This window comes from Plectropomus leopardus, chromosome 5 (assembly GCF_008729295.1).
Source record: "Plectropomus leopardus isolate mb chromosome 5, YSFRI_Pleo_2.0, whole genome shotgun sequence".
Lineage (NCBI taxonomy): Eukaryota > Metazoa > Chordata > Actinopteri > Perciformes > Serranidae > Plectropomus > Plectropomus leopardus.
This window is the reverse complement of record NC_056467.1, coordinates 4372146-4394843: the sequence shown is the minus strand read 5'-3', so window position 1 is coordinate 4394843 and position 22698 is coordinate 4372146. Positions and strand designations below refer to the sequence as shown.

Genomic DNA, 22698 nt, shown 5'->3' with positions numbered 1-22698 from the left:
CCCTGTGGCCATGTGAGATTGGTAATGCTACATTAATCACATTTAATTATGCATTGGATATGATAATTTAAGCTTGTGCACAGATTGTAGACTGCGTAAAAAAAGGCACAGATGTGCAGATACAAGCGAGTGTGTACATGCAGTATCTTGGATTTGCCTTTTTATTTACAGTTTATACCCCTGTGTGATTACAACTGACACACATTCAATATAATAAACTAAGACAAATTCAGTGACGACCTTTCAGATAAAAATTGAGTTTTGACCTGATCAGACTTTGCAAGCTGTTGCAGTGCTACCTGAAGAGCTATTATGCAACAGAAATGTATATTTTTGCAAAGGAGTATGTAAAACACAATGTTTTCATTCTACATGTCTTTTATAATTTTGTACATCATACACTAAACACAACTGTAGTTATAGTTACACATTTTTTCTGTCTCAGTTCATCCTCCAGCCGTTAATAAACCACATTTATGCCCAAATTAAGAGTGACAGAGTAGTTTAGAGAAAGAAAATTGGTTTAAAAAATGTAATCAGATATTTAAAAGATTAATTTGCAGTTCATTATCAAGGTTCCATTTACTTTCTTGATAAATTATTCAGCTGTATTTTTTCTCTTTTGTATCTTGTTATTATTTTCGGCTGCAAAATCAAAAGTGCATTTTTTTCAGTGCTATATTTTATTTAAGATCATGTTTGTGTGTGTATGTGTGTGCGTTTGTGTGCAGACCTACAGTGTGGACTTCCAGATTGCAGACAGTGCAGCCACAGCCACAGCGTATCTGTGTGGAGTGAAAACCAACCTGAACACCATTGCCGTTAGTGCAGCGGCGCGGAACGGAGCCTGCAAGACTCAGAAGGGCAACGAGGTCACGTCCATCCTGAAGTGGGCCAAAGATGCTGGTAAGACTAATGCAGGACAATAAAAATGTAGTAAATTAGTAATTAAATACATGAATAATGTATGGGAACAAATAAATAAATAGAATAAAGTAATAGTCTATATAACTATCATTAATAATATTTTTAATCCTTATCTGGGGAAATTCTGTTGCCTACATCCAGGGCACTCTATAGGCCTATGTGTGTAAAAATGTGTGTGTAAACAAAGCCACCACTTAATAACTGGCTACCAACATAATCCAGCATTAAGACACAGGCCTCAGATGCAGGTGATTCTCCATAGTAACAGAAATTAAGATTAATGTTGTACAGGAGCACTTAGACTACAGTTGTCTTCTCCAATTTACTCATCGATTTGATAACATTAAAGAAATTCATTTAAAAGAAACTGCAGTTGCATGCAAGCATAACGAGATCTTCAAGTTTAAAAAAAATCAAAGACAGGTTATTTTTAAAGATGGCTCTGAATTAATCATTGAATCAATTTCTGTACTTTTAGCTTTATAATATCTTCAAATATGTGATCTGGGGCCAACTTCTTCCAATTTTTCTCATGTTAGTACAGTCCTGTATGAAATATGGGAAATGAGATCTACTTTATCAAAACAATTCTGGGAGAGGACCCCCAGACCCCCTATAACATTGTCCCATCCACATTTCATTGTATCCTCCATCCATCCATCCATCCATTTTCTTCCGCTGATCCGAAGTCGGGTCGCGGGGGCAGCAGCCTAAGCGGGGAAGCCCAGACTTCCCTCTCCCCGACCACTTCGTCCAGCTTTTCCCGGGGGACCCCGAGGCGTTCCCAGGCCAGCTGAGAGACATAGTCTCTCCAGTGTGTCCTGGGTCTTCCCCGGGGTCTCCTACCAGTGGGACGTGCCCTGAACACCTAACCAGGGAGGCGTCCGGGAGGCATCCTAATTAGATGCTCAAGCCACCTTATTGTATCCTACGCCTATGAATATGAGTGTCGGTCTGCTGCAGCAAAGTCACTGTAATTATTAATCAGACTCAAAGGAGAAAAAACAATTTATCAATAAATTGTTTGACAAGTCAGCTCATATATATTCCAAATATAACACTTGTGAAATACGGTAAATAAAATAAGCTAGCAAAACAACTATGGCACTCATGATAGCGGTCAGTTCTTGCTCATGTAAATGGACTTATATGAGTTATTATATCTAATATACTGGAATAACTGACATTACTAGAGAGATAATACAGTACGATGTTTTCAAACGGTGTTGTGATTGAAGCAACAAATGGGATTTTGTGACTCTTTCGGAGAGCAGGCAGATACCTGTCACACAGCTCTGCCATGTCACACTTTAGTTCTGGCTCCTGACAAAAGAAAATCCCCCAGGTCTTATACAGCCTCAGCAAAACCCGATTTTACAGCTGAGCGCTCCGCTGTGAGCTGAAGCGCCCCGTCAGAGCAGTATTACAGGGGCCACCAGGGAGCCGGGAGCAACAGCAGCCTGGGGCCGCAGGTGACACTGCAGGGTAATGTGCTGCACAGGGAAGCACCTTGACTCTTATCGTGTTCCTGTGTTATCAATGGTCATAAATATCTTATAACACACACACACACACACACAGGGTACCATGGCCCTGACCCCAGCACAGCACTGCAGACTGACATCCAGGTGTGTGAAGGTGTGTATGTGTTACATAATACAGGAAAGTTTTTGAGTATTTGATGTCATAAAAATACGTTATATAAATGACCCTTGTGGCAAAGTCTCCCGATGTTTCTACTATATACCAATGTGTTGATGGAAATGACCATTTAAACCAATGGTTCCCATCAAAAAAAAAAAACCCAAAACAAAACAAAACAAAACAACACCACCCCAACCATTATTCAAACTCTATCAAAACGAAACAATCTGAAAAGGAAATATCACTTTTTTAAAAAGTGCTGTGGAATTCTAAATGCAAACCAATTAGACTGTTTAATTGGAAACCTTTCCCATTATTTACTTAAACAATAATTGTTTAGCCTATTAGTTGTCAACAAATAGTGAAAATTGCCCATCATGAAATCCAAGAGCCCTCAGTGAGGTTTTCAGTCACTCCAGATTTCAAAGTTTTATTAGTTTATCATCAAAGAAGACTGAAAGAACCAGCAATATTCACATTTTGGGAGCCTCGAAACAAAGATCAGTGCCATTTTTTCTCGAAAAATGGTTTAAGCAATCAACAGATCATCAAAATTGTTGCAGATTAGTTTTTATGCCTTCACACTTGTGACAACCATGGCAAAAGAATGCAAAATCTCATAAATACCTTGAGGGGATTTCTTTAAATTTGGCACAATTTTCCATTCGGACTCAGTGATTTCTTTGGTAATTACTCAATAATTAACACTCTAATTATGACAAAAAAAAGTCAATCACATTGAAATTATGAAGTCATGAAATATTATTCCCAAAAGGTCAAAAGTCAACTTCACTGACATCATAATGTTCTGCAAAAACACTTTTCTGTCCGTTATTAAATGCCTTAACTCAGGAATAGAGTTTAGTCACATACTGAATTGGTGAACAAATCTTCGGTGTCCACTTTGAAACTCTGCTGATTGTATGATCTTCTATGCTGCCGGGTTGAAGATGTGTGTGAAGCATCAATATTTTGGGATAATTTCTTTGCAGTAACATTCATATTTGAAGCATTATCCACTGTCATGACTATATATAAGTCTGGACAGACATGGATGTAAGCTGTACCTGCAACTTGTTTGTGGAGGCATACAACCACGACATGGTAATTCTAGTAGTTAATTGAATCAATTAATAAGTTAACTAATTGTTGTGGCTCCAAAACCAATGTTTGAAAGAGTAATTCAACACTGCAAGAAAATCTCGTTTCCACTGGTTGTCCAGCGGTTTAACTTCCCATCTTGCTTCAGTGTTGTACAGGTGCACGCCAGGACCCTGTGACATCACTGCTGGGCGTGGTCACGGTGTGTAATCCTGGTGTTAACCCTTTGAAACCTGAGAAAATTGGCTTGATTTCTTTCAAAAACATGGGAAGGAGGCAATGAGCATTGAAACAAGAAATGACCCAAAAACATATTAACATAGTTTTCTCCTAGCTTTTTTCTTTTTCCCCTAGACAATTTACCCTAGCTTTCTAAAAATAATTTTCTAAATACACTAATTTCGTGGAACATTTTTTTGCCAAGTTGCTTATTGCCCCTTCCCCATGTCTTTAAAAGAAATCGCACTAATTTGATAAGGGTTCGAAGGTTTAAATACTTGTGAAAGGCATCTAAAGGCAACACAAAAAAGCGATGTCGCTCCGGGTTTCAAAGGGTTAGTTTTTTATGTTTTTCAGCTAGACCTTTGACGCACCAGTGGGTCCATTATTTATTATCTGCATGGTGAGGCGTTATTCAAAAACATAAATCTTTAGCCTAAATTTTTGATAACATACCAAGAATTCCAAAAGAAACCAAATCTATTTCTAAAAGGGAACATAAAAGATCTAGAATTTTAGGTCATATGGTGAAGCCATAAAAAAATGTACTCATTGGGTTTAAGTATGTACTCTGTAGCACTGTATAATCACAGCTTTTACTGCAAAGTGTGGGAACAGACCGATTAAACCATACATGTGTCAGCCTTCACAGTATGGAGAGAAGGCCTAACTTTGAAGCTGTAGAGCCACTATGTTTAGATTTGCATTTAATTATAAAATCTTTCGATTATACATGTGAGGATGTTTCTAGGGAGACAGCCGTGGTGTAAATTGGTGCAGTCTGCATGTTGTTTCCAGCCCATTCATCTCAGTGTCCCTGGAGTGCATTACTGTCTGCCTCAGTGTCTTTATTTATGCTGCCACTTGGGGGCTTTAAGGGGGATTTAAAGAGCAATATTGGGCATCAAGGTGGTTTAAAGAACAAAAGTATATTTACTAGCCCATACCTCAACATAATCCTAATATACTGTATCTGCAGGGCACTGAGAGAGTTGTTGAATCATGGCTCAACCTCTTTCAAACATTCAGCCTGAAAGCTGCTCATTTATTACACAAACATACAGGTTGGTGCATATTTCGTACATCTAGGTCTGCACACATCTACTCGACATTAAACCTGAAACCTATCTTCTAGGCAAGTCTGTTGGCATTGTAACAACCACACGGGTACAACACGCCACCCCAGCAGCCAGCTACGCCCACAGCACTAGCAGGAAGTGGTACAGCGACGCCGACATGCCTGATGCCGCCAAGAGGGACGGCTGCACCGATATCGCCTCCCAGCTCATCAAAAACACTGACATTGACGTAAGCATCTTTTCACGCCGCAGATCATTCTCATATCATTAGCTTTTAACAGTTACACACTCATTACATTTAAAAGTGTGTGTTTATGTGTGTGTTTTCAGGTGATCATCGGTGGTGGTAGGAAGTACATGACCCCTAAGGGCGCCAAGGACCCAGAATACCCCAGGGATTACTCCTCTAGGGGCAAAAGGAAAGACGGACGCAACCTCATCGATGAGTGGCAAAAATTGAAAGCTGGAAAGGTAACACTTGTATAATAGCACCAGTGAATTACATTATTACTGATACTGATATTAATTCTATATCTATAATATTGCAATATAAGCATCATAAAACCTTTTCTATTTTCAAAGGATCAGTTTAGCCAAATTACAATAAACACACTTTCTCTCTTTAAGTACAGACACTTTTAGGGAACCTAATATCTTGGCAAAACAGAAACATTACAGCAAACAAAGCAATCTAACTACAGTGCTAAAAAACCGCAAACACAACTAATGTAATAACTTTGCCAGTTTTCATAGTGGCCAAACAGTGTAATTACACAGTTACATGATGCACCGCGGCCCAAAAAGACTTTTCCCCATTGACTTATGTGGCGATAGAGATGTGTGTAAATCAGTGGATGCATTATTTTGGGCATAACAATCTCCACGAAATGACTTGTTTGACTACCAAGATTTGTTCCATAATGTCCAACAGGATTTAGAAAGTCTAGAAGAGTCTCACAGTTAAATCACTTTATTCTCATTCAGTTTTGCAGAATGCTAAACTGGATGTTTGGCATTTGCTACCGCAAGTCTCTAGTGCTTTTGCTCAATGGGCTGCACAGTGCAGGTCATCCCTAGATCATCCAGAATAATTTTAGATGCAGCAGTTTGTAAGAATCACAATGTCTCAGATTCATTTTTCTGCTGTCAGTTGTGTAGATGCCTGACCTTTGCGTGTTTTCAGTTGCCTGTGCATTTCTTTTTCTTGATTAGGACACAGCTTGACATGTACGGATGACATTTTATGCTGTAATGTATTTTTGCTTATTAATATCATGGTGTGTTTATTTTTGTTTTTGTTTTGGTTAACATATACTCACCGGAGGTGATATAAGAGGAAATGAGTTGGAGAATTAGGCGAGGGGTCAGAGTCAACGTTTGGGAGGTCGGGAATCGGACCTCCAAGTGTTTTTTCGTTTCTGCAAAAAGATTTTAAGTGTCATCTGCAGACTGTGGATTTATCCTATGAGCCACTGGAGGATTGCTTCACGTCTGAACCTGAGCCACCAGTGGGACCTGTGTGGAGTTTGCGTGGCTTCTGTGCTTTGTTGGGCTGCGGCGGCTCCTCATGCGTGGACCAGCCTCATCAAGAGGACTTTTGGAGGATTGGTTTTTTTTTTGTTTTCATTTGTTTCTGGCCTGCCCAAGTATACAAGCGACTTGGACTTTTTCGAGGGACTTTTAATGGACATTTGGGGGACAGTGAGTTAAGCAAGTTTAGGCGGTTGTTGTCTCCACCTGATGCAGATGATAATACAATGGTGTTTTTTTTGCAATACGAGATATGTATTTTCTTTCGTTGATGTTAAATCACATAGCACGTTTAGGTACCTAAAATGGTGGAGTATTTTCCTTACATTTAAAGCTAGCCAGATAAATGATTTAATTTCAGCCGCCATTCACTGCAGAACTGATCCGCCCGCAACGTGTTTTGTAGTGTATGTATCTTTTACCTTGTGAGTTATATTGTGACAAGGTGGATGGTTACAATTGGTGGCCCGTACTGGGGCTGAATTAATTAAGTATTTTTATTAACTGTGGATTATCAAGCAATGGATTAATCATCAAGCTCATACATCGTGCGTTTGGGATACATGAGTGTGGCCTGTTTCTTTTCGTTTTCTGTTATTGCTGTTTGTGGGCTGACTTTTTTTTTGTAAGGCATATCTCAGGGTTTTTCTTTTTGTTAGTTTTTTGTTTGCTTCTACAGTTATTGGGAGTTGTGAGTGAATGTAGGGGTGTAGGTTCTAGGGCATACACACACAACACATCGCAACTAACAGCCAGCAGGGGTCCGCCATTGGGATCGGAGAAGACAGTGAGCTTCAGTTTGAGGAGGACCCCATCCATGTCGCTTAACCCCACCACCAGACATAACCGAAGCAGTGTCAGGGAAATAACCAGCCTGCTGGAGTCCATGTATTTGGAACCGCAGGAGGAGGATAAACAACAGTCAGATGACGACAAAGGTGATGTTGTAGGCATGTTGGCTGAACAGATACAGGACTTACAGTTGAGATTGGAGTCCTTTGAACAGCAAAATAAGGAGGCTGTTGACAGCGTGTTAAACCGGGAAGAGGGCCTCAGGGCTGTGATCCAATCGGTTGCCACCGAGGCAAAAGAGTACATCAATGCTTGGTTGCAGGACTTGGGCCAGACTGAGGTGGCGTATCTGCAGTGGAGGGACAAATGTTGGGGTGACGAATTAAAAAAAGGTCAAGGCAATAATTGGAGTTTTTGGAAGCCTCCTAGTTTATCCACTCTTGCATCCAATTGTGAGGCCACACTTCAAACTGTGCAGGCTGCTGCGGCGAAACCGTCCGTTGGAATGGAGTTTCCCCGGTTTCAGGAGTCAAGGAGCTCTAAGGATGTCACTGACTTCACTGAGCAGTGTGAGAACTTTTTAACCCCATCCTGCTGTTGCTGTCCTTGATTTGGGAGCATGTATTCCCAAATGAGCAAGTCAATACGGAATGGTATCAAGAACAAAGGAGAGGTCCTGGGTCCTAGTGAGATTCCGATGTTTATTTTGGACAAGGAAGTAAAGCCATCGGGAAGACCGCTCTTCAGCTTACGCTCAATGGCGTCCATATTACTGTCAGCGTACATGTATTGGACGACAACCACTTGTGACTTGTGTTTGCCTTTACTACTCGGCCTTGACTTTTTGTGTGCCAGCTAAATAATCCTAAAACCGCATCATGGAAAGTATGCTATGCCCGGGGGAAAGGAATTTAGGTTCAAGAAGTCCTCTGAGTAATGAGTGAGTGTCCTTTGAATGATGAGAATGAGTGTCCACAAGGACACCTGGGGTCATGTCCGGTCTTGCCACACTTGTCAGCAGTACAAGGGTTCTACTGACTCCTCCAGACACCAGAGGTCAGTGCCTCAGGAGAAATGGTAGGAGTTGATTTCATGGGGCCTTTCCCCTTCAGCAAAGCCAGGAATTTGGTTCTGATGGTTGTATTGGGCTATTACATCAAATGGGTGGAGCTCTTCGCTCTCAGGGACGCCAAAACACTGAGAGTCTTCCAGATTCTAAAAAATTACATCTTCACCCACTGGGGGGTCCCCAACTACTTGGTGTCTGACAGGGGCCTCTAGTTCACCAGCCAACTGCTGGCCAAGTTGTGTGACACTTATGGCATGACCCACAAGCTCACATCAGCATACCATCCTCAGACCAATCTGACAGAGCGAGTCAACAAAACCCTGAAGATGATGATTGCCTCTGTTGTTGGGGACCATCATCAGAACTTTTCCGGTTGGCTGTCAACACAGCAGTGCATGAGACCACCGGTGTGACCCCTGCTGTGTTAGCCTTAGGATGCAACCTGAAGGGTCCACTAGAGCATCTCATCCACAAAGCCCCTGCACCCAGTACATCTTCATATCATACCCTGCACTCTCATACACGTTTGTTGAAGGAGGTTGAAAGACATGTGGGAGTGGCCAAGGCCAGACAAGCCAGGTATTATAACGTACGCCACAGAGATGCACACTTTGCGGTTTGGGACCTGGTCTGGGTTAGGTCACACCCTTTGTCTAAGGCCTCAGTTAGGTTCTCTGCCAAGTTTGCACCTCATGGTCTGGGCCTGTCAAGGTAGAGAAGAGATTATGTCCTGTCAATTACCGTGTCCGGTGGCTAACTCATCAGGTAAAGGTACATACTGTGAATGTGGTAGGCGTCAAACCCTATTATGGTCCCGATAGGGTGCTGGCTGGGGGAACCATTTTGACTTCATGCACCACTGAGCAACTTTAATAGGAGTAAGCAGGGCCCCATGTTCAATGCTATATCAAGTTATCTTAATACATCCATGTTCATGCACCACTGAGTAACTTTCACAATAATTAATGGGGCCCAACCTCGAATTCTGTGTCCATGTCCCTTTATACATGCATCATATAAACCACATGTGTAGACACATTCTGTTTCCAACCATGTTTTTTATGTGCAAAAAAAACCCTGTTTGGAAATTCTGGAAACTAGAAAAAAGTCAAAATATTGCAAAAATGTTTTTGCACTTGGCACAGATAGAAAAGTTGGTATACAGCTGATAAAAGCAAAATGACACAGAGTGCGATGGAAACAAGCTTAGAGATTAAATCTTGACATACATGAATCATTTGACTTAAACATCCATTTAAGTGGCAGACAAAACAGATCTGTAAAACGATGAAAGGACTGTAAGGTTCACCAAACTAATATGTGAAACAGTATATAAAAGGTTTCATTTTCCATCATGCACTCCACTTTGTTTTTGATTAATTTGACTGGAGCTCTTTTAATTATATCATGTTGTTGTGCTCTTTTCTGTGATGTCTTACTGGCACCTGATTGAGGAATTACTACCAACTGTTGTTTATCTCAGAGTGCTTGGCTTTTCATATTCATAAAACAGCCGTGGGTGAAACTGCACATTAATTAAGTACCGTGGTGTAGAGGGGGGTATACACAAGTATACAGGGTATGCCCACCTCTTTTTCTGGCCGTTTACAGTATACTCACCTATCCATCCATCCATCCATTTTCTTCCGCTTATCCAGGGTCGGGTCGCGGGGGCAGCAGCCTAAGCAGGGAAGCCCAGACTTCCCTCTCCCCGGCCACTTCATCCAGCTTGGACATAGTCTCTCCAGCGTGTCCTGGGTTTTCCCCGGGGCCTCCTACTGGTGGGACGTGCCCTGAACACCTCACCAGGGAGGCATCCTGGAGGCATCCTAATTAGATGCCCGAGCCACCTCATCTGGCTCTTCTCAACGCGGAGGAGCAGCGGCTCAACTCCGAGCTCCTCCCGGATGACCGAGCTTCTCACCCTATCTCTAAGGGAGAGCCCAGCCACCCTACGGAGGAAACTCATTTCAGCCACTTGTGCCTGCAATCTTGTTCTTTCGGTCACTCCCCAAAGCTCGTGACCAGAGGTGAGGGTAGGAACGACGATTGACCGGTAAATCGAGAGCTTTGCCTTTCTGCTCAGCTTCCTCTTCACCACGATAGATCGGTGCAGCGTCCACATTACTGCAGACGCTGCACTGATCCGCCTGTCGATCTCCCGCTCCACCCTTCCCTCACTCGTGAACAAGACCCCGAGGTACTTAAACTCCTCCACTTGGGGCAGGACTTCATCCCCGATCCGGAGGGGGCACGCCACCCTTTTCCGACTGAGAACCACGGCCTCAGATTTGGAGGTGCTGATTCTCATCCCTACCACTACACTACTGATTGAGTACCAAATTGCACGAAATTCCATTTACCTTCATTATATTAGTATAGAAGCAGATTGATGTCCCCATACATTTGCGCGTTATGCCAAGAATATCTGTATAGTGTAGCTGGTTTCCACCAGGGGAGGTGAGAAATTAAGTGTTTTTCTTTTTACGTGAACTGACCCTCTAAATCCTCTAGAGACAGAGCTAGTGTGTATGTGGCAAGCGCTTTACATGCAAAGATGTCTCTTTTGGTCTACAATGAATATAATTTACAGTTCCCTAAACTTATAAATTACATCTTTAAATGCACATAAATAGTTGAACACACTTGTTTACACACAAGAAACTTAATAAAATGAGGTTTGAGCTATTTAAATAATCACTATAACTTTCAACTTTGGCATCCTAAAATAATTACTAGATTTTATAGATATCAAGATGTAAGTATATCTGTAACACACACACACACACACACACACACACAGGATTGCCTATTGTATATAAGATATATAGGATACAGTTCCTCTTAGTTTGTTGCAGATGACCTGACATCCCCTTTTTTTTTTACTTTTTACTGTCGTTGTTTCTTAAGTAGCAATGATGTGTAGTTGATGAAGGAACCGCCGCTGACACCGACTTGGTTGCATAAGAATTAATTTATTACAACAAAGTTCAGCATCCACCAGGCACCATGGTCTGCCTGGGAGAAGATTCGGGACCAATGTGAATCTCTCTCTTACAATTCATGCATGTCTCTTATATAGGTACAAGCATCTACACATTCATCAGTGAACATTCCTCACCTATTGTATTTAATCACAAAAATAACCCCCAAGGGCCACAGTCCATGTCATGTAAGCCTAGTATCAATATTCTACTCATCTGACTCCAAGACGTAATCATCCCTAGACCTCTGAGCTCAAGATAAGACCCATACAAACAGAGCATAATACACCTCATTACTTTTTTTTTTAAAGCTACACATAAACTCAAGGATTGAACATAAACAAAAACATTATATTTTTATACTTGAGGACAGTGTAGAACACAAACACAGAGGCTATTATTGTCCTCCACCAACTCAGTGTGTGTAAATGTTTGTGTCTTAACACAGGTAGCCCATTATGTATGGAATAACACAGATTTCACTGCTGTTGACCCTGAATCCACAGACTACCTCATGGGTGAGTCCTTTTTCTTTAACCTCCATTTGCCCTCTTGTGTGTATTTCTGCGGTGTTTGAGGACAAAGCCTTCCTATCATGCCTTCAAAGAACATAACATCAATAGGCCTGTAGTGTCCTTGGCCCACTCACCAGCTTACTCATTTCATCTTGTATTAGTGATGTCAGTCTTCAATGTTTTGCTTTGAACTACTTTTGACCCACATAATGTTTTCAAGGTGCAAAAACATTCACAGCATGAGCCACTTAACAGATTTTTATAACACACTTAAAGACATCATTTAGCTGTTATTTTCATATTTAACGATTGCTGTTTCAGTTTATAGACCACTGCAGGGATGATGTTTTTTGAAGGCCAGCATGAAAGTTAGCATGGCCCTGGTTGCCTAGTCAAAAAGCTAATGGGATTTTTCCATTGGATTTTAAATTATTGCAGAAAATGTGGCAAAGTTTATGATACTTGCATATTTTGACAATCCTCACAAATAAGCACTGCTTTTATAATTTTGAAGCCGAAATGCAATTGCAAGAGGTATAAAGCTAAACAAAAAACTTTTTGTACACTTTTTGTTAAGCTAACTGCATGTTGGTTTCAGCTTTTTATTTATAGTGCAGGCTTATCATATGAGTATTTTGGTCTTATTATCTGACTCTTGGTAGGAAACATGAATGTTTATTCCTTTAACTTTATCTTTTTGTAGTATCTCCAACCAACCAGCATAACCATTACCCACGTGTGTCTTAAGTGTCCTTCAAATTTCGTTCTCTGCTGTGCCTCCACCTCCTCCAGTATGGATTTTAAAGTTGTTCTGTGGAGTTCTTTGTGATGGTGTGGAGGAACTGTAGAGCTTTAGTCATCATGCTTTTTCTGGACTAAGTGCTCTTGCTGCTGTGCAGACTTTGGATTTCAGCCTCACACTGTGGTTTAGCGCTTCCTGTGTGCTGAAAATAATAGTAGTGGGAGGAAGATGGGACTTTCCTTTCTGCTGCACCTCCACTGTAGGCTGATAAAATGGACATAGCTGATTTTTTTTCTAAAAGTGCTCTGTCCTTTTCTCCTCCAGCTCTTTTTGAACCTGGTGATCTGCGCTTTGAGGCGGAAAGGGACCCAAAAATGGACCCGTCCATCGTAGAGACGACAGAAAAGGCCATCCGTATCCTCCAGAAAAACCCTAAGGGCTTCTTCCTACTAGTGGAGGGTGAGGACAGCAGCTTCACACAGTTTCCACACACACCCTATCACTTTGTCTGTCAAATGTTGGATAATGAAATCCCCAGAGAGTTGCTAAAAATAGGCAAAACAAATGGGAAGTCTACATGGATAAATTGAATCCTGTTATAATCACAAAGGGGCCCCAAGTGCCAAGTAAAGGACCACACTGCTAATTGCTGTGGTTTTCTAAGTAATCAATATATATTTACATTTATATTATAGCAACTTCAGCCCTGATATTGAGTTTGGTTGAGAGACAACCTCCAGAATGCATTGTGCATGGTTGCTTGGATCTGGTGACTCAAAATTAATTTTGCATACAGCTCAGTGAGTTTGCTGCATTGTGTACTATAGCAAAGTATGGTTGGCTGATGTGCTTCTGTTACGCACGGCTGCCTCACCAGCCTCCTCATCCATCTCTCCTTTAATCTAAGGCAGCCGCCTGGGGACTCCGTGGTGCTATGGAGTGTCTTCACAATGACTTTAAAATAACAGGCAAATGTATAAATAGAAGCAGGCATATGGTGTACCTGATCACTGACAGCTCAGTGAGCCCACAACTTATTAACCAGAGTCTCCTTTCCTTTCAAATATGACTTAAGTAAAAAAACGAAACAAAACAAAACAAAGCATGAACTTTATCTAGAATTAAAGCTCCCTTAGTGTCAGTTGGATTAGCTCTAAGAGTGTTTCAGGTTGTGAGATTGAACTTTTTCCAGGACAGGTGGATTTTAAAGGCTACTGTCCAAATGAGAGTGTGAAAGAAAATGTCAAAAACAGGTAAACTGTCAAGAGGTTTGGCTCAATGGGTTAGTTGGCTGGTTGGTGTCTCTGATGTTGTGGGATTGAGCTTTGCTTGGAACAGGTGATTTTTAAGATTGTTGTCCAAATGTGAAAGGTAAGGGGAATGTCCAAAATGGCATAAATAACTGAAACTGGCTCAGGGGAAAAGATGGCTGGTTGGAGTCTTGTAGGTTGGCAGTTTAAGGCCATGTCCATACAGAGACGAGTTTAGGTGTATCCGCAAAAGTGTTTTATCGTATGGACGTTTTGTCCACACAGAACTGGCATTTTGGGAGCCCAAATACACAAATTTTTGAAACTGGATCCCAAAGTGAACAAATCTGAAGACGCCACCCTTGCATTTTTGTATTTAAAACCCATGCGCATCTTTCCTGAACCGATGACGCCATAGCCCCAACTCTCCCTTAGACTTTTTTTTTATACACCAACAACAAACAGAGCACTGCAAACAAGACATAAGAAAAACAAAGAAAACAAAATCAGCAAGGTCTGTGAAGGCTTTGTCCCACCTCCTGTGTCCCGATTGGAGGAAAATTTCAACGTCCATTTGTTGTTCCCGGAAATTTGAACACATGGAGAGAAAACGACACGGAGTGCGTGTGTTTGTTTACATGGAAACATACCCAAAAATAACAGAGTAACAAGACAGAGCTCAACAAGTAGCAACACCAAGATGGCAAAATGACGGTGAGCAGCTGAAGAGGCGTTGGAATATTTTTTTTGAACAAGCGGCCTCGCCACGCTGCAGCTGATCCTCGTCACAAACAGCTGATGCAGCAGGAGGACGACAGGCAGGACAGGCAGGACAGCGGCCAGTTTGGACATATTAGGTGAGTAACTTATTATTTTTACAGTGTACTTTAAGTGAATCTCTTTGCACGACTCTCTGAGTGAATCAAATGTTAAAAATTCAAGAATATAAATGTGTAATGTGCCACATTGACTATGCCTGCTGCTCAATCCTGGATATATTTGTTCACCATAGTGACTTTGATGTTTTTTGTGTTTATAGGAAATTGTGCTGCGTTGCAGGCGCTATGACCCGATGCAAGGGTAAGATTTATGAAAAAAGCTGTACGCACTGGGCCAAATAAGATCAAAATGTGTATGGGTCACAATATCTATGTTGTGTTAACACCGCAGAGCAGAAGTAATTTTACTACTTGTGTTTTCAGCTGCTGGAAGCGAGGAGAGCTGTCTTGGCCGCAGAAGAAATGGATGTTTGGAAAGGGATCACTATAGACATGATATCAGATGAGGGAGCAGTATTTTATTTTATTGATGTCATAAAAGTTAGATGTATGAAGATAATTAGATATATTGACAAATATGTCACTATATGGAGTTTAGCTCAAGTGGTATAAATTTTGGCCCATATATCGGAGATTGCGGGTTCGAGTCTTGCCTGGAACAAGTAATATTAGACTTTTGTCGCATCAATAAATTCCAGGGTCCAACATATTGAAATAGTAAAGCTTTATTTTAAAAAACAAAAGAACAAAAATAAGCAACATAGCAGAGTGTGAGGGTGGCCATTTGTGGTGTGTTGCTACATATTTTGGGCTCCCTTCCAGTATCTAACTTCTAAGGCACGATGGCCTCACAATCCGCAGCTTCCCCGTCAGCTGTGCCGTCTCCCTCATCTGATATCATGTCTATAGTGATCCCTTTCCAAACATCCATTTCTTCTGCGGCCAAGACAGCTCTCCTCGCTTCCAGCGGCTGAAAACACAAGTAGTAAAATTAGTTCTGCTCTGTGGTGTTAACACAACATAGATATTGTGACCCATACACATTTTGATCTCATTCGGCCCAGTGCATTCAGCTTTTTTCATAAATCTTACCCTTGCATCGGGTCATAGCGCCTGCAACGCAGCACAGTTTCCTATAAAACACACAAAAAACCAACATGGCATGGTCAATGTGGCACATTACACATTTATGTTCGGGAATTTTTAACATTTGATTCACTCCGAGAGTCGTGCAAAGAGAGTCACTTAAAGTACACTGTAAAAATAATAAGTTACTCACCTAATATGTCCAAACTGGCCGCTGTCCTGCCTGTCCTGCCTGTCCTCCTGCTGCATCAGCTGTTTGTGACGAGGATCAGCTGCAGCGTCGCGAGGCCGCTCGTACAAAAAAAAATTGTCATTTTGCCATCTTGGTCTTGCTACTTGTTGAACTCTGTCTTGTTACTCTGTTATTTTTGGGTATGTCTTCATGTAAACAAACACAAGCACTCCGTGTCGTTTTCCCTCCATGTGTTCAAATTTCCGGGAACAACAAATGGACGTTGAGATTTTCCTCCAATCGGGGCACAGGAGGTGGGACAAAGCCTTCACTGACCTTGCTGATTGGCTCAGAGGGTTTCCTTGGCGAATCAATGCGCAGAAATTGATGACGTAACCACGTTCATTACGTAGCCTCAGGATGTCTGAACAGTCTTAATTGACTTTTTCTGGCAGGGAAAAATTCAGTATTTATGAAAATGCAGGAGACAAGGAGACAGTTGCGTGTTTTTTAACTATTTGAATGTTTGTTGCAAGGTACGTCGTGGAGTACTTATATCAGCAGAGCAGACAGAAATATCAGGCGATATTTTATTTTATTGTTGCCATAAAAATTAACTTTACTTGTTCCAAACAAGCGTCCTTAGTCATTTTGGCTACCCACTTAGCCCAATGCCACAATTCACAATACATTTACAGACTTGGATGTTCCCTTTACTTCAGTACCGGCGGTGACATCTGAAAACTGGACTGATATACAGTATAAGTCAGGATATATGGCAGGGAAAATTCAGCATTCAGTTTATGAAAATTCAGGAGACAAGAAGATAGATGTGTGTTTTTTAACAGTTTGAAGTGTTCCTTACTTATATCAGCAGAGCAGACAGAAATATCAGGCGAAATTTTATTTTCTTTGTGCCATAAAACTAAAATGTCACCTGTCTGAGACAAGACTTGATCAGCAACCTCAGGCACACTAAGCACCTGATTTTCCCACTGTGCCGAAACACCTGACACTTTGTATGTTTTCGACGTTCCATTGCAGTGATGAAAGTGCCCTCGCACCCCCATGTATGTCGGGGTACTGGTGAACTCTAGCTGAAGCTGTTGTTCATTACTGTGAAAACTGAATAATGCGTGCAGAGAGTTTGAACCCTGGAGTAAGATCTTTCACATTTTGTAGTACTTAAAGCGGCCACTAGATGTTGAGTTTGAACCTTATCCAGGGCAGGCAAGTTTTGCAGGCCGCTTCCCAGAGAAGAGTCCAAAGTGCAACTGAAAACACAGTTGAAATGTCTAAAGGTTTAGCTCGCTTGCAAACTATGAGGTCATTCGTTAAAACCTTACCCAGGACAGGTGCATTTTACAAGCAGTTGTCCAAACCAAGTATTGACCTTAGTTATACAAGACAAGCCAGCTGGTGCACACAGTGGAGCATTTTTGATGTATTTCAGTGTGTGGCTATGAACGGCCAAATATTGGACTTGAATGTTTTTCTTTCAAATCTCAAGTCTGTTGGTGGTTAAATCTCGAACAATTTCAAAGTAATAAAGTCTACGTCAAGTCTCAAATTCTAATCTTTATGATTTAAATCTGGCTCAAGTCCAAGTCTCAGGTCTACGGTTTGGTCTTACTGACTCAGCCTAATTAAATAAAAACTGTAACTGTTACATTTTCCAAAACCAAGTCCTTTTTCTGAAGTTTGAGGGAAATGTTCAATTGCTCTCTGTCAGTTAAAGCTCTAAGCATTACCAGGAGCCATTACTCCACAATACCCCCTCATTAACCCCTCCCCCTCTCTGTGGTCAGGTGGGCGAATCGACCAAGCTCACCACGCCGGCCGGGCATACATGGCACTCCATGAGACCGTTGCTTTTGACTATGCAATCGCCAAGGGCCTTGAACTCACCAAAGAGCATGAAACTCTCACTATAGTGATGGCTGACCATTCCCACCCTGTTTCCTTCAATGGATACCCATTTCGTGGACAGAGCATTCTGGGTAATTATAAACATCCTGTTCTCAATTTCTTCTCTAAAATTTGTACCACATTGCTTTGGTGCTGCAGGCATAAGAAATTAAATTTTTACCCATGACAAGAGAGTTGTGATGCAGAAAAAACTCTGCCCTATTCCTCCTTTCTTCCCTCCATCTTTAGCTCCATCCATCCATTCCCCCCTCCAGGTGTGTTTACACCCCATGACAATAGACACTGAAAGTGGCATTTTGTGCTTATTGTGTTTGAGTCTATGTGTGTATGTGATGCCTGCTTCCTCTCAGCTTCAGTGTGCCTCTGCCACCAGCAGCTTGACATTTCCTCTGCTTTCTCTCCTCTGCAATTACAGCCCGCGTGAACACATATAGCTGGCAGCCTTTCTATTTCAGTCCCTCGCTTTCTCGGCGTCTCTGTTTCTCCTAACTGTCTCTGACCATACACAATGACAGCTCTCTCTGTCACTTAAATTATTCTCTCTAAATTCTCCTCACTCCATCAGTCTTTCTCACTTGTTAATCTTACTTTAGAGTGTCTCTTTATCGTCCTTACTTACTCCTATTCAGGGGTACTATTCTGTTTATATATATTATATATGTCTATATATATATATATATATATGGACAGAATTTCTAACTTTTATGGTCAGAATTTCAAGGCGCAGCCAGGGCATTGAGGGGGTCCGGTTTGGTGACCTCAGGATTGGGTCGCTGCTTTTTGCAGATGATGTGGTCCTGTTGGCCTCTTCAGGCCGTGACCTTCAGCTCTCACTGGATCGGTTCGCAGCCGAGTGTGAAGTAGCCAAGATGATCCTGCCCCAAATGGAGGAGTTTAAGTACCTCGGGGTCTTGTTCACGAGTGAGGGAAGGATAAAGCGGGAAATCGACAGGCGGATCGGTGCAGCGTCTGCAGTAATGCGGACTCTGTCGTGGTGAAGAGGGAGCTGAGCTGAGCTACTGGTCGATCTTCGTTCCTACCCTCACCTATGGTCACGAGCTTTGGGTAGTGACCGAAAGAACGAGATCGCAGGCACAAGTGGCCGAAATAAGCTTCCTCCATAGGGTGGCTGGGCTCTCCCCTAGAGAAAGGGTGAGAAGCTCGGTCATCCGGGAGGGGCTCAGAGTAGAGCCGCTGCTCCTCCGCATTGAGAAGAGCCAGATGAGGTGGCTCGGGCATCTAATTAGGATGCCTCCCGGACGCCTCCCTGGTGAGGTGTTCAGGGCACGTCCCACCGGAAGGAGGCCCCGGGGAAGACCCAGGACATGCTGGAGAGACCATATCTCTCAGCTGGCCTGGGAATGCCTTGGGATCCCCCGGGAAGAGCTGGACGAAGTAGCCTGGGAGAGGGAAGTCTAGGCTTTCCTGCTTAGGCTGCTGCCCCTGCGACCTGACCCCTGATAATCGGCAGAAAATGGATGGATGGATGTATTGATTGAGAACTTGTGTTATGAAATGCTGTGCCCACCTCTTTTCCAATCATGTCCTTATTTTACCCTCCTCCTCCTCCTCCTCGTCCTCCTCCTCCTCCTCCTCCTCGTCCTCCTCCTCGTCCTCCTCCTCCTCCCAGCAGTGCAGCAGTGATTAATGTGCTTGTGAAACTCTGAGCTCTTCATCAGCAGGGAGACTTGCCAGGCTAATGGCTCATCTGGAGAGAAACACTCAACAAGCTCTAGACCTCCTGCAGCACCCTGGAGATCCAGAGACCCAATCACTTAGTTGTGTTTGTGTGTGTGTGTGAGTGTGTGTGTGTGCTTAGCACTTTGAAGCAGAGAGAAGATAAGTCAAACGTAATGCTGATGTTCTTTTTCTGGATTTTCCAGGTAAATCACCGCTGTGGGCTTCAGACGTGCTGCCTTACACCACACTGATGTATGGCAACGGACCTGGACACAAAATCATCAACGGCAAGCGTCCAGACATCCGCGATGTCAACACAAGTAAGACACGCTCATTGTTTCTTTGCCTCCCCCCATGAATATCACAGACTTAGGATGATCACATACCTGACTGGTTAAAGCATTTGTTAAAAAGTCACTAATTCATAGTTACTTCTCTAAATCTTAAGAGTATTCAAGGACAAAAAAGCTATAAACACACAGCGGCAATGAGAAAACTTTCTAGAGAAGAATGACCTTTACATTTCACATGTCCTATAATACAACATGACCTTTCCTTATAATATAATCAGCTGTACTTTCTCCTTCTCTGACATTTATTCGAATTTAATTTGCATCATTTTCTTTAGAAACCAAGAGAGAAAATGACAGTTCAGTTAAGGTAATATGACAACAAAAATGAATGGTGTTCCTGCTCCAGTAAGGAATGAATACTGAAAGCAGCATGTATGAAAGTATCCCTCTTTTTACACAGATGATTAGAATTTCACCTCATCTTTTCAGGAAGTAATATTCTCTTCTGTAGCTGCATGAACTGATTTTTCTGGCCACTTGGCTTTTGGTATTGTGATCCTACGCTAAAAACACTTTCAAAGCAGGAGCATATTATGAGTTTGGAATGAGAACAGGCTGCTGACACACAACCGGTTTTGTTGTTTGTTGGTCTCAAACAGTGGTCTGTAAACACAATCAGCCCAACTGGAAATGTAGCAGTGTCTCAGTAAATAATTTAAAATTGGGAAAATCTCAGTTGTTTGAAACAGTGTTGGGTTCTTAAACAATAATCACATTTGGTGGCTATAAAGCTATCGACAGATGCAATGACAACTAAGAAACAACCGCTTCTGTTGTTTGTTGGTATGCAGCTTGACAGACGTCTTACCGAGATGCCACGACATCCACTGTGTTACTTTAGAAACATTGACATGATTATCATGAAATGTACAGATGTAACCTCTCCATGGTTTGCAGAAATGTACAATACCAACTTTTCCTTTGGCAGCTGGGCTGTGGAAAAACAAAATTTCCATCTCTGTTACAGAAACTAAAGATTACGTCCAGCTGGCTGCTGTCCCCACAGAGTCGGCCACCCACAGTGGAGAGGATGTGGCAGTGCTCGCCCGCGGACCCATGGCCCACCTCTTCCAGGGCGTCCATGAGCAGAACTACATTGCCCACGCCATGGCCTACGCTGCCTGTGTGGGCACCGATCTGAGGCACTGTCAGGGGCAAACTGAAGCACCTGCAGTTCAGACCACTATTACTGATGATAAGAACGGAGCCGGGGTAGCTCGTAGCTCAGCAGCTCTGCTCAGTAGCCTTCTCAGTGTGCTGCTGGCACTTACAGTGCTGATGTGAGGTTACTTTTCCTAAACCTACTGATCTTACTCCACTTGCACAAACCAGGGAGATCAAAGGTCAGGGTCATAGAGAAGTGAGCAGGGATTTTCTCAAGGCTTCAGCAGAATGGATATGAACCCTTGAACCCGGGTTATAACAGAGAATTAGATTATTAGAAGTCAAAAAACATATAGTTTTTCTGGTCTTACAAAGACAAAGAAAAAGCAATGGGCTGAGTCTAGATACAAAATCTATTGATAAAGGACAGCTGACTTCAACACTGCACTGTACTAATAGGAGAGTACTAAATGTAAATTCACCTTTTTACTTCAGTAAATTAGTGTTTATTGAATCCTTCTGTTGGAGCAATAAATCAGTCCTTGAATAGAGAATGTACATGTAATGGGCTGTGGATTAATCAATGTCAACTGATTAATACATACTAGCAATGCATGTATGATGTGTTGCAGCTTATATATGTATATGTGTGTGTGCATGCATGCGTGTTTGTATGTCAGATCAATCACAATCATTTATGATATATTATGTCATGTAAATTGTAAAAAAACAAAAGTCATCGTGTAGTACGACAGTAAAAATTTAAAATAAAAAACGCAGTATAGTTTGGCCTAAAAGATGTTATGAAAAAAATCATGCTGTAGTATGCCATTAAAAATGTAATAAAAAGTCAATTTATTGTAGCCCATAAAAAAGGGAAAAAATACATTGTACATTACCTCATGAAAATGTATAGTATAGTATGGAGGGAAAAAAATAAAAACTGTGCCACTGAAGATATAATAAAAAAGCCAAAGTATAGCAAGTCATGAAAATTGTCATAATAAAATCATAGTATAAAGTCATCGTATAGTATGTCGTCCAAATCAGTGCAATACATCATAGTATAGTATGTTGTCCAAAGCCATGAAAAAAATTATATAGTATAGTATGTAATCCAAAACAATGAAAAAATGTCATACTATAGTATGGCAAAAACTGTCAAAATATGACATGTCCCAAAAACAGCTCCTAAATTAGCATGCCTTGACACGCCATAGCATAGACTGTTGCAAAAACGGCCAAAATCACTATAATATAGCATGTCGTAAAAACGATGAAAACTGTCAAAATATGACATGTCCCAAAAACAGCTGAACACTGCCTAAAAAAGTGTGCCAAGACATGCCATTGCATAGAATGTTGCAAAACCAGTCAAAAACACCATCATATACAAGGTCGAAAAAATGACCGAAAATGCCAGACTTAAGAATAACAAAAAAAGTCAAAATATGACCCGTCCGAAAAAAAACAGCTGAAAACCTCCTAAAATAGCATGCCTTGACACGCCATAGCATAGAATGTTGCAAAAACGGCCAAAATCATTGTAATATAGCATGTCGTAAAAACGATGGAAAATGCCATAATATAGAATGGCGAAAAATGGCAAAATATGACACGTCCAAAACACAGCTGAAGACCACATAAGAAAGCACGCAGAGACATGCCATAGCAAAGGATGTTGCAAAAAAGGCCAAAAACACCACAAATAGCATTTCCGAAAAACTACCAAAAAAGCATTAG

The 22698-nt window shown here is 41.7% G+C and overlaps 1 protein-coding gene across 1 annotated transcript in view; it reads left to right on the top strand.

Annotated features, from left to right (window-relative positions):
* The window catches only part of alp3 (alkaline phosphatase 3), a 31094-nt gene extending 9573 nt beyond the window's left edge, over nt 1–21521 (top strand). The window contains exons 6-13 of the mRNA XM_042486894.1: nt 732–906; nt 5027–5199; nt 5301–5441; nt 11794–11863; nt 12927–13061; nt 17698–17889; nt 19702–19818; nt 20819–21521. Coding sequence (XP_042342828.1) covers nt 732–906; nt 5027–5199; nt 5301–5441; nt 11794–11863; nt 12927–13061; nt 17698–17889; nt 19702–19818; nt 20819–21135 — 1320 coding nt within the window. The 3' untranslated portion in view covers nt 21136–21521. The remainder of the gene's footprint in view (nt 1–731; nt 907–5026; nt 5200–5300; nt 5442–11793; nt 11864–12926; nt 13062–17697; nt 17890–19701; nt 19819–20818) is intronic.
* Nucleotides 21522–22698: the final 1177 nt, after the last annotated feature.